Below are 12,044 nucleotides of genomic sequence, written 5' to 3'. Positions count from 1 at the left end.
TTATTATGAAGTCTTTTACAGAAGAATTTGTCAATTCCTATTTTAGATTTGAAAATGACAATTATGAATGATTACTAGTTGTATAGTGCTTTTTTTTTTTTAACTGATTATATTATCTTTGTTTAACTGCATTAGACATATTATTGTTTGAATTTTTTTCTCTAGTCACTGATGTTCCTAAAGTAAATTTGGAGAGAAGTAAAGAAAATGAATGCAACAATAAAGAGCAAATAAAGAAGAGGAAAAAAAAGCGAAAAGATTATCAACCCAACTATTTCCTATCCATTCCAATCACCAACAAAGAGGTGCTGTTTTTTTTTTTTAAGTATTTTTACTAAATTTTATTCTAAATTATATTTAAGGTGCACTAAATGCGTGTAAGCCCTGTTACTTTCAGCTTTTAAGAGTCTTCGGTGGCATTTTAACTGGGCAGAAAATATGGAGTATACACACACACATAGGGAATATAAAATACAGGGACTATAGAATATATTTAAACAATAATTTTGGAAAATATTATTTAAGCAATCATAGTTAAATGACAGTTTTACAAAAGCCACTTAAAAAAATGTTGCCAGATGGCATGTCAAGGTTCTTTCTAAAGTTTTGTTCATCATAATGGAAGAATGTTTCAGAAGCAGAGAGCTGGTAAAAAAAAAAAAAAGATTCTGAAATCTCTGTTGGGAAGGTAAACTGGGATTTTTTGCTGCTTAGTCCAGTTTATCAGAGAAGGCAATGGCATCCGACTCCAGTACTCTTGCCTGGAAAATCCCATGGATGGAGGAGCCTGGTAGGCTGCAGTTCATGGGGTCGCTAAGAGTCCGACACGACTGAGCGAGTTCCCTTTCACTTTTCACTTTCATGCATTGGAGGAGGAAATGGCAACCCACTCCAGTGTTCTTGCCTGGAGAGTCCCAGGGACGGGGGAGCCTGGTGGGCTGCCATCTCTGGGGTCGCACAGAGTCGGACACGACTGAAGCGACTTAGCAGCAGTCCAGTTTATGGTAATAATTATTGCAATATAGTTTTTTCAAAAATTACTCATTGTTGTACCAACTTAATGGTGTATAATAAACTTGGTAGAAATCTATTAAAAGTCTGAAAATTTAATGTGGCATCAATAATAGGAAATGAAACCAGCCAATTGTCCCACAGTAAGGTACCCTCACATGACTGAGACAGAAAACTGTAGTACCTAAGCCTTTTAGAGCAGTGAGATAGGAATTGTAACGCCTTAGGAAAGAACGCCTCATTTGGAAGTCTGACTGTTTGTATACTTGGCCGTTTTGTATCTTCAGAGCTAGATCTGAATTCTTGTTTGATTGTGGACTCTGATCTCTTAACTGGGCATATTTTCAGGTTGTTTCTCCCTTTATTTAACTAGAAAGTTTCTACAGAATGCTAATGAATTTTTAAAAATCAAAGCAAACAAAATTGAAATCAAAGAAATAAATATACTTTATCTCTTTAGAACAAATTCTGTTGGGGCATTCCAGGAAACTTCTAGTTTGTGAGGTATAGTTCACTTGGGAAGAAAAGATACATAGAAAGATAAGTGGAATTACCTAGCAATACAGAATTTTAGAGTTTGAGACAGTTAAGAATCAAAGTTTGATTTTACTGGTATGTAGTGGTAGGTTAACTGTAAAATAGCCCTTAAGTGTTTAGCCAATGGCAAATTTAATGTTTTTGACAAATATTAAAATACTTGTAAGTTATTCAGACAGGTTTTCTTTGAGATTTAGAATCATGCGTACCTACGGGCATTATGGGAGAACGGGTTAGGTCCTGAGGAAACTGCACGTGAAACAGGCCTAGTGACATCCCCACATTTTTTGTGATTGGAAGAGATGCCAGTTTCCTTATTTTGGTTTCTTGCTTAGACTTTGTTCCACTCCAGAGTCTGTGTGTGTAGAAGTTAGGTGAGCTCTTCTCTAAATAGCTATTCTTGGTTCCCCTGGTTGGAGCAGCAGCTCTGCATTCCCTCCAGCCTGCCCCAGCCCCCGCAGCGCTGGGCCCGCTTCCCACCTCCTCCAGTGAAGACTGGTGGGGTGATGTGCTAGGATAAGGCGGGTGGGGAAGGGTACTGAGGGGAAAGAGGGTGGAGAGGTTCTTTTCTTCTGACACTTAGATTGCTCACAAAGATGGGAGGAGGAGATGATAGAAAACCATCTGCAACCCTTTGTTTTTACCCTGTAAGTCAGTGTAACCTTTGTTTCTGCCTCTTTGCTGCTGGCAGGTTCTGTAGAAAGTGGGTATAGTACAGGCTTTGGAGCCTGACCAACCTTGCTCAGATACCAGCTGGATCACAAATGCCACTGTGGATGTTGGTCACATTACCTAATTTTTGTAGTTTCAGTGTCTTGAGGTGTAAAATGAAGGTGATAATGATTATTTTCTAAACCCAAATTTGGACACATCACCTTCATCCTTATGCACTTCAGTATCTTCCCATTGATAAAGACAAAGGCTTTACCATATTCTAGAAGGTTCTATATGGTTTGACCTTCTCCATCTCAGCCCCTCTGACCTTGTTTGAACTTGCCAGTTCTGCCTGCCTGTGGGAAAGCTTTCTCTGGCTAGTTTTCTTTTCTTTCCTTTTGGTTTTGTTAATGCCAAAATCTCAGCCCAAACTTCTCCCACTCATGAGCACCCTGACTAGGTCACCTCCCCCCCATCCCCACCATTGTCATCCTTGAAATCTGACACTTGTTAGTCCTCCTCACAGTTTTACAGCTCCTTCCCAGTACCTAGAACAGAGTTTGGCAGGAATAGAGGTACACACACACAAAATACTGTCATTTCAGGGCAGAAGATGTTTCTGGCATACCAAATTTCAACCAGAACAAATTTACAAATAATAGATACAGTGTGACACATGCTGGTTTTCTGTAATATAGGTTCAGTGATAGTTTGTTTTCCAGGAGGTCCATGACTTGTAATAGTGGGCACACAAGTTTCAAATAACCTGGAAACCAAAGAATTTAATGTTTCTCTCTCAAGAGACTGATTTGTGGGTAACAAAGCTTAATGCCTATATAGGGAGGAGGATTAGGGACTAGGACAAGATGAGGAAGATCCTTTTTATACCTTCTGTATGAGCACCTTTTTTGTTTGTTTGTTTGAAAGTATCTAATGTTAATTTTCTTTTGAAACTGCTTATGGGCTTTTGTGGGGAGTCCTGGGAAAAGGAGCAGCATTTATAACATTGTTTCAATGGGAGACTGTATTCCAAGTTCCAATTAAGTGACCTGCAAACAAGCTTTTGGAAGCTAGCACATTGACAATGAGCCGCTCTACTTTTGCCTCTACTTGTTGGCATCTAGTTTTAAAGGAAAAAGGATTCAGACTTACATGGGTCTTTGATTTTTAAACACATTAGTAGACATTTGGAATGCTTTAGTTTTGGAAGGTTATGATTTTCGTATTTTTAAGAAGTAGATTTGGAAAATGAATTAGAATGCATAAAAATATCCTAATTGCATGTATATGAGAATGCGTTTCTCCATTACCTACAATTATACATTAATTTAAAATTAAAAATGAGGAGAAATTGAATGGTATTTTAGTGAATCCTAAATATTTCTTAACTGACTAGAATTGCTTAATTATTATTTCTGGGTGGATTTGCTCATGTATTGGTTTTATATACTTTCTTATCAGAGGTAATAATATAAGTCAGTATTTAAAAATGCAAAGGAAGCTAATTGAAATTAAGAATGCATTAATTTTTTTGTAAGATGACAGTTCTATACCAATGGAAAAATATGATACTCTTTAGGAGTTTTAAAAGGCATTTGTTACGTTTAATTTTGTATTTCATTTTGTAATGTGAAAATTACTGGTCTTATGAAAAGATGAAATATCATTTATGCATTCTGTTCCTTTCTGGGAAATGCAATTGTGAAAGTACATGATGTCATCATGCATGTTAAACACTTGGTAGATATAGAAACTTCTCCTATCTTCAGATGATTTTTTACTTTTACTCTACTTAACCGCTTTATCATCAAATTTTCAAGTTTTTTTCATCCTGTAGACAAGCAAGAAAAATGACTATATTCGTCTTTGAAGAGATGTTAGGTAGCAAACTGATGTGATAATTCTGTTAAACCTTAATGAGGTAGCAAATTTAGGAATGATGTATGTTAACAGCTTAGGAAAAAATCCAAAAATAATGTCAAAAGATGAGGTAAAGGACACTGTCCTTCTGTGTGCTAGACTATAACCACTCTCCCTCAAATACTGACTTGAAGGCATTTTCTTTGGGCTCAGTTATGCTTTGAATCAACTAGAAAGCTTAACATAAAAAAATGAAATTTCTTATTGCTTTTATTTTTAGGCATGTGGAATATGGCTTCATGGTGAGGTTTAGCAGTTGCATGTCTGTTTTTATTCTCTAAATACAAAGAAAATTACTCAGTGGATGAAATATTTAAGATTTTAATAAGCTTTTATTTTTTAAAGTTTCTTTCAATATCCTATTTAAATATGGCTCTGTAATGTTAGGCTTAAAAAATGTGCATTGTTCAATACTGCCAGTGGCTGGGGATTATGATAACAGATAAGCTTCAATGGCTTTGTAGAATTTTAAACAGTGGCTATAAAAATTAGTTTCCTTTGGCCTTTAATGACATTGGTACTTTTAAAAATGGCATACAGAGAAGACTCTGAAGTAGTTTCCTTTTTTCTTTTTATCTTTTAAGAATGTAATTAAGAATAAAAAGCATTAAATTTTTTTAAAGATGATATCAAGGAATATAGAAATTAATCTGAGGCATCAAATCACAGTTAGATATACATTACTTGATTAGGTTGTCTTTTAGAATTTTCATAGGTTGAGGTTAATTTTGCATTTTAAGTACTGTGTGACTTCAGAGAAATAGTCTTCAAAAGTTTTATGAATTTTAATTTGCAGTTTTATAAGCTACTGGATAATTCAAAGATGTGAATGGTCTATAACTCTTTTGCACTAAATAATAGGACATTGCACTAAAATGCTGAATATACAAATGGATGGAAATTTTTGAGCATTGTCCTGAATTTATATATAATTAGTATTTGAGCTTAGAATAAAGACTAAATTTTTATGAAAATGCAGATACTCTACCCACTAAGTGCAATGGCAGACCCCAGGTGTGACAATGAAAATGTCTCTAGGCATTGACAGATGTCCCCTGGGGTAGAGAACCCCTGATTTTGATAATACTGGCAGTGTTGCAGACCTTATATTAGGCAGATGTGGTGAAGTGCTTTCCTTAAGCTTGTCTGCCTTCCTGTAGCTTGTGTGTTGACCTTTAACACATCCCTGTAACTTTGGCTGCTGCTACTAAGTCACTTCAGTCGTGTCCGACTCTGTGTGACCCCATAGACGGCAGCCCACCAGGCTCCCCCGTCCCTGGGATTCTCCAGACAAGAACACTGGAGTGGGTTGCCATTTCCTTCTCCAATGCATGAAAGTGAAAAATGAAAGTGAAGTCACTCAGTCATGTCCGACTCTTCGAGACCCCATGGACTGCAGCCCACCAGGCTCCTCCATCCATGGGATTTGCCAGGCAAGAGTGCTGGAGTGGGGTGCCATTGTAACTTTGGCAGTGCTTTACAATTGAAAAGAAACCAAGACTCAGTGAGACTAGGTGATGTCTGTGGGGTTACACCTGTGGCTGACCTGTTATTAAAATCCAGGATTTCTGATACAAGTCTAGCACCCTTAATTTGCTTCACTTTGTATTAAAAACTTCTCATCCTGAACCACTTTTTCATGATTATTTAAGCCAGAATTACCATTTTGTGCCAGCTAATATTTGAAGATGCAGTTATACTGTTCTGAGTCTGACATTCTAGAGCATGCACGATTTTTACTCAGCACTGGGCTAAGTTCTTCCCACATGAACATGGATCTTCTTCAGCTGCTTCAGTATTCCTGTAAACCAGTCTAGGACTTCACTGCACCTGGGAAAATCTCTCAAAAGTTCACCTGTAAAATCCTCGAAGAGTAGTGTGGGCTTACGCCAAAGGCTTTTTTGAGCCCATGTGTTCTACTGGGATTTCCCTATAGCTCAGATGGTAAAGAATCTGCCTTCAAATCCAGGAGACCCAGGTTCGATCCCTGGGTCAGGAAGATCCCCTGGAGAAGGAAATGGCAACTCACTCCAGTATTCTTGCCTTGAGAATCCCATGGAGAGAGGAGCTTCATGGGCTGTAGTCTATGGGGATGTAAAGAGTAGGACACGACTAAGTGACTGACACACACACATGTGTTCTATTACACAGGATCCAGTAAGACTTCCTCAAAATCTCCTTTAAATGTCTTTTTTCCCTTGATGTTTCATGACTTGAGTCAATACGCTCATGTTGCCCCTATCCTTGTCTCCTCTCAAAAACACATTCCTCGTACCTTTTCTTCCACAATTCTCTGGCCAGTTTTCCTCTTCTTCCTTCTCACTCCTGGATCTTTTCCTCCAGATATTTCCTTCATCTTTTCTCATCTATTGTAATTTATCTTTTTCTCAAGTTCCTGTGCTATTTTGGGTATTGAAAGTGGCTGTTGAAAGTGAAAGTCACTCAGTCATGTCTGACTCTTTGCGATCCCATGGACTATACAGTCCGTAGAATTCTCCAGGCTAGAATACTGGAGTGGGTAGCCGTTCCCTTCTCTGGGGGATCTTCCCAACCCAGGGATCAAACCCAGATCTCCCACATTGCAGGCTTATTCTTTACCAGCTGAGCCACCAGTGAAGCCCAAGAGTGGGTAGTATTAAGATCTTGAAAAGTTTTTTTTTTAAATCTTCTGTGTTTCAATTTATTTTAATGGAGACAATACCAATACCTACTTCACAGGATTGGTGGGAGGCTTAGTGAACTAATAGATGTAAAATGCTTACTCTAGTGCCTGAAACCTAGTGACCACACAAGAAGGGGACCGTTGTTGTTTCAACGTTGTGTTTATTTGTATTACCAAGAACTGTGGTGAGACACAGAGAGAAAGAAATATGTCCTCGGGGACATCATTAATTTGATTGATGTAGAGGTAGAGGAAACTCTTGACTGTAAGACCTTTGTGTATTATTATTAGGAGCATTTTAACTACCAGGCTATCAATATTCTTTTGTTGGGTGTCTCGGAAGTGACATCGTACCTTGGGAAATCTTAGGTGTTATTTCGTATCGTCCCACCAGGAAAACACTGTTTCCCGTGTTACTGTTCTCCAGGTTGCAAGGAATAGAGAAATGCTGAGGTTATTTGGGTGAAGAGGATTTATTGTAAAGATCTGTGGGAAGTCAGATCCCAGGCCAGCACCTCATGATTTGCCCAGTCACAGTCTGCAGATAATGGAAAGATTGTTCAGTATGAAACAGCTTGTCTGTATGGGAACGCTCGTGATTCAGCTCTTTCTTATCTCTGCTGTCTTTTTGGGGTTCTGCTGCTATTGCCAGTCTCCTCTCTTGTCGTTTTCTCTCTAATCCTGCTGCCTTCAGGCTTCTATGTGCACTCTTTTCTCTGGGGATCGCTTGGTTTGCTAGTTTATATTCAAGCTGTTTTCCATTTAGAAGTTGGCTAATATTGTCTCTGGGCTTCCCAGGTGGTGCTAGTGGTAAAGAACCTACCTGCCAGTGCAGGAGATGTAAGAGACACAGGTTTGATCCCTCGGGCAGGAAGATTCCCTGGAGAAAGGAATGGCAGCCCTCTCCAGTATTCTTACTTGGAGAATCCCATGGACAGAGGAGCCTGGCATGCTGTAGTCCCTAGTGCTGCAAAGAATTGGACACAACTGAAGTGACTTAGCACACACAGCATTGTCTCTAGCTGGAAATAGAGGAGGGAAAAGTCATCATTCCTCTTTGTTCTCAGTAGGTTGAGAGGGGTGAGCTGATGAGGGACCAAGGATTTTGCTTGGATAAAGATACAGTTTTTGTACAAGAATTTTGCTTGGATCCAGTTTTGTAAACATATGCGTTTAGCCTTCTATGCAGCTCTCACCATGGTTATGCCCCGCCTCACATGTCTGGGGAAATGACAGTAGTCATTCCTGTTGAATTATTGCTGTCCTGAAAGATCTTAAAGGCCATGAAGAATGGGTTCTCAGACACATTCATTTGGAGACAAATAAATATTACTGCCAGCAGAAATGGAATGTTGTCTGCTGATTTGACCTTTCTGTGGCAAGAATAAAGCTTTTATTTTTAGGAAGGATCATAATGATAGTGAGTCATACTGTATATTCCAAGGATAAGGTTCTGAAAAGATACATAGCCATTGAGTTTTTCCACTCAGTCAGGGACCCAGTCTGTAAAAGAAGGATGTTGGGCTATGCTCTTAAGATGGACAAGCATTGTGTAATTTTTAAAACGTTTATACATCCCATTAAACTTTCCAAGTTATCCCTCCAGGATATTTAAGGATAGGTAGACAAGCATGATTTGATTGAACATCCTGACAGTGTTCTCATTTTAATCGTTACTTATTTTCTTCTCAATTTAAATGTTGCTGTAAGGAAATGTTGCTTACCTAATCTCTGTTTTGTCTGTGTGTGATTAGATTACAAAAAGAATTAAGATCCTGCAAAATGCAATAATACGACAAGATGAGCAACTGGCCAGAGCAATGAGCAGTGATGGCTCCTTTCATATTACCCTACTAGTGATGCAGTTATTGAATGAAGATGACGTAAACATGTGAGTACTACATCTTTCTGGAATATTGTTTTCCAAGTTATTACTTTAATATGAGTAAACATAACAGAACCCAAAGAGGCATTGAAATTCTAAAGAAACATTCTTTGTTATAATTTGTTGCAATCAACAAGCCAATGTACAGAATTAGCTGTACAATATTCTTCCTAATCTGTATTTTTTTTTTTTTTTCCGCTGTGACACATGGCTTGTGGGATCCTAGTTCCCCAACCAGGGATTGAACCTTTGTACCCTGGAGTGGAAGTGCAGAGCCCTAACCACTGGACCACCAGGGAATTGCCCCTAATCTATACTTTTGAACTGTGTTATTGTTATCAGATGCATTGGTTATGCAGTTATTTTGTCCATGTTAATTATATAAGCACTATGGCGTCTGACCATTTGGGTTAGGATTCCAGGTAAAGATTCTGGAACCGTGTCTTAATAAGCTGTTCAATTTTGGGCAAATCATTTTTTAAGTAAATGGAGAAAATAATAGTACTGACACATGTAAACACTCTTAGTATAGGGCCTGGCGCATAGTAGGCACTTAATATTATTAGCTATTAGAGCTGTCATTTACTAGATCAGTGGACAGTTTCAGTCTCACTCCCACCCCATTACTAGAATACTGTATACTCTGCACCCCCAAACTCAGAATTGTGCCACACAAGTTGAGTATGAGTCTTTGATTGCTGTTTTCCAGCCCACAGTGGAGAAACCTTGCTCATCCTCCACTTCTCTGGGACACTGTTGGAATGAGCGCCCCTTGTTCTGTGTTGCTCTCTGTATTAAGCTCAAGCTTAAGCTCTTTGGATAGCCAAAGTCAGAATTACAGGTTACAGCTTACTTCTGTTTTCTACCCTGACATATAGTCTCCTGAGGGAATGAATAATAAGACTTGGATGGGGAGGGCGTGAAGGAAAGGGGAAATATAAGGGAGAAAAGAATAAAGTAGTAACTCAAAATATATAGTCAAATTATGATTCTAGTGGTGATATCTTTTAAATAGTAGAACTGCATATTTTTAGGGATCAGTCTTCTCATCTGTCCCGATGTGCTCCACCCAAGAGCAGATACAATTACAGAGAGGACCGGAAGGTTTTACTTAACTCACGTTCACTGTTTGCTTTGCCAATCAGAAGAAAAAAAAGAAATACTCTGATGCTCTTAAAAGAAGTCAGAGAAAATCGACGCAAGAAGATGCAAGCCCAGGAGAAAATGGGTGGCACTCTGTATGTTAGAATGGTGGACGAGTCAGGGTTCCCCAGGGAAACAGACCTAGTAGGATGGGTCTTCATTTGTATATATAGATATATTCATGTATCTATATGTACACTGTAGCTATATGTAGAGATTTATTTTAAGGAATTAGCTCAGGTGATTGTGGGGGCTGGCAAATTTCAAATCTACAAGGCAGTTTGCCAGACTGGAGACCTGGGTGAGAATTGATTTAGTAGAGTCTCAAATCCGAAGGCAGTCTGGAGGAAGAATTCCTTCTTCCCTGGGGGACCTCAAAGAAGCATGTGCTTCCACACAGCCAGGAGGTTAGCGTCGAGGGAGATTTCTAACACAGAGACCTCAGGTAGTTCCTTCATGTCCCCTTTGCCTATCAGGGTATATATTAATAGATGAATCCAGAAATTTCCTTGTTTCCTGGTAGGTAGACTTGGAAGTTCACAGAGAATCGGTGGATCAGTAGGGGTAGGATGAGGGACAGTGGCAATGCCAGGTATCCATGTTTCCTGATCAGAGGCCCCTGCAGAGGTCTCATACTTCGGCAGGGCCTGCCAGTGCAGTGCCCAGGAGGGACACGTCGTTTTTCGTGGACACCAGCGAAGGGTACCTGGGGATATGACCAGACCAAGCCCCTGAATCGGTCTGAGAACCCAAACAGCAAGCAAACCAAAGACCTTCTTCAATCTTTATACAAAAGTATGCTGGGTTCCCTGGGAAGGAGGAGGGGAGAGGAAAGGGAAAAGCAATCCTGAAAGGAAGTTTGAGTTAAAGAATAATTGTACCCCAAAGAGGCCTTTTTAAACCAAAGAAGACTGAGTTACCATTGATTGATAAATTTAAGTTTTAGCTCTATTATTAAAAATGGGTCTTGGCCATGGCATGTATATATATTTCAGTCTCTGCTCGTCAGCCTCTATTTCCCAAACAAGTATTATTTTATTTCCTTAACAAGTGTTGTGAGTCTGGCCACACAGAAAGGTCATCTTTCTTATGCATATGAAGAAGCTGAGAGTTCTAGGAATTAAGTGAATGCTGGTCAGCCGAGAAACCAGAACTAGTTGGTTTTCTTTATTATTGTTCCATGGAGTGTGATTGAGGGAGGGGGTGGGATGGAGATAGGAGGGAGAAGATGAGCACAAGTTCATGAAAGAGGTGGAAGAGATGAGTCTGCTGCAAGTATGAATGGCCTCCTATATGTAACTCAGTTGGAGAAGGAAATGGCAACCCACGCCAGTGTTCTTGCCTAGAGAATTCTGTGGACAGTGGAGCCTGGTGGGCTGCCGTCTATGGGATCGCACAGAGTTGGTCATGACTGAAGTGACTTAGCATGCATTGGAGAAGGAAATGGCAATCCACTCCAGTGTTCTTACCTGGAGAATCCCAGGGACAGAGGAGCTTGGTGGGCTGCTGTCTATGGGGTGGCACAGAGTTGGACATGACTGAAGCTACTTGAGCAGCAGCAGCATGTAACTCAGTGGCCTCTACTGATGAACACATAATTAGCTAGAAATACTGTTAAGTGCTATGCAGTTGGGTTGGGGTGCGGGTGTATGTTCTCAATATATTATAATGTCTACATTTCTCATTGGAGGTAGGACTGCCTTCTCTAGGAGACTTTTAGAATTATTTGGGAAGGGGGTTGATTTTGGTTGTCACCAAAATTAAGGAGTGCCATGGGCATTTTATGCACAGGGGTCAGTGTTACTAAACCATCTGCAGTCAGTACATGGAACAGTCCTGAACTAGGAAGCACTGTCTTGCCCTAAACCGTGGTATCATTTGTTGAAGAGTTACTGTCCAGAGCATAGTGACAATCTGAGTCATTTAGCCCTGTGTTTACAATATGTGTTTGCAAATTTCAATTTTGTGTAAAAAATTAAATGGTTAGCAAGTCTGCTTGGTATTTGAGGAATTGAAGTCACATCCTTGTGCTACTTTATAGTACTGGGAGTTGTAGCTCTGCTAGAAAATGATGACCAGATACTTGCAACTTAGCAATTAATTATTTTTGACTAAGTTGCAATGAAAAATTAAGAAATATTTGAAGTTTACTATACAGACAAGATAGTATTTTGCAGTTCAACCAATATTGTTTGTCAACCACATATAAGATACTGAACTAAGTGCTTTGGA

General features: G+C 39.3%; 1 protein-coding gene across 3 annotated transcripts in view; it reads left to right on the top strand.

The window, feature by feature from the left end:
- The window catches only part of AKAP7 (A-kinase anchoring protein 7), a 125,416-nt gene that overhangs the window by 14,580 nt on the left and 98,792 nt on the right, over positions 1–12,044 (top strand). For all 3 annotated transcript variants that reach the window (XM_044924225.2, XM_006046296.4, XM_025294531.3), the window contains exons 3-4: positions 166–305; positions 8,539–8,675. In XM_044924225.2, coding sequence (XP_044780160.1) covers positions 166–305; positions 8,539–8,675 — 277 coding nt within the window. The remainder of the gene's footprint in view (positions 1–165; positions 306–8,538; positions 8,676–12,044) is intronic.

The sequence above is a fragment of the Bubalus bubalis genome, chromosome 10, assembly GCF_019923935.1.
Source record: "Bubalus bubalis isolate 160015118507 breed Murrah chromosome 10, NDDB_SH_1, whole genome shotgun sequence".
Classification (NCBI taxonomy): domain Eukaryota; kingdom Metazoa; phylum Chordata; class Mammalia; order Artiodactyla; family Bovidae; genus Bubalus; species Bubalus bubalis.
The sequence above is the reverse complement of the archived record's forward strand: the minus strand, read 5'-3'. Positions and strand labels throughout refer to the sequence as shown.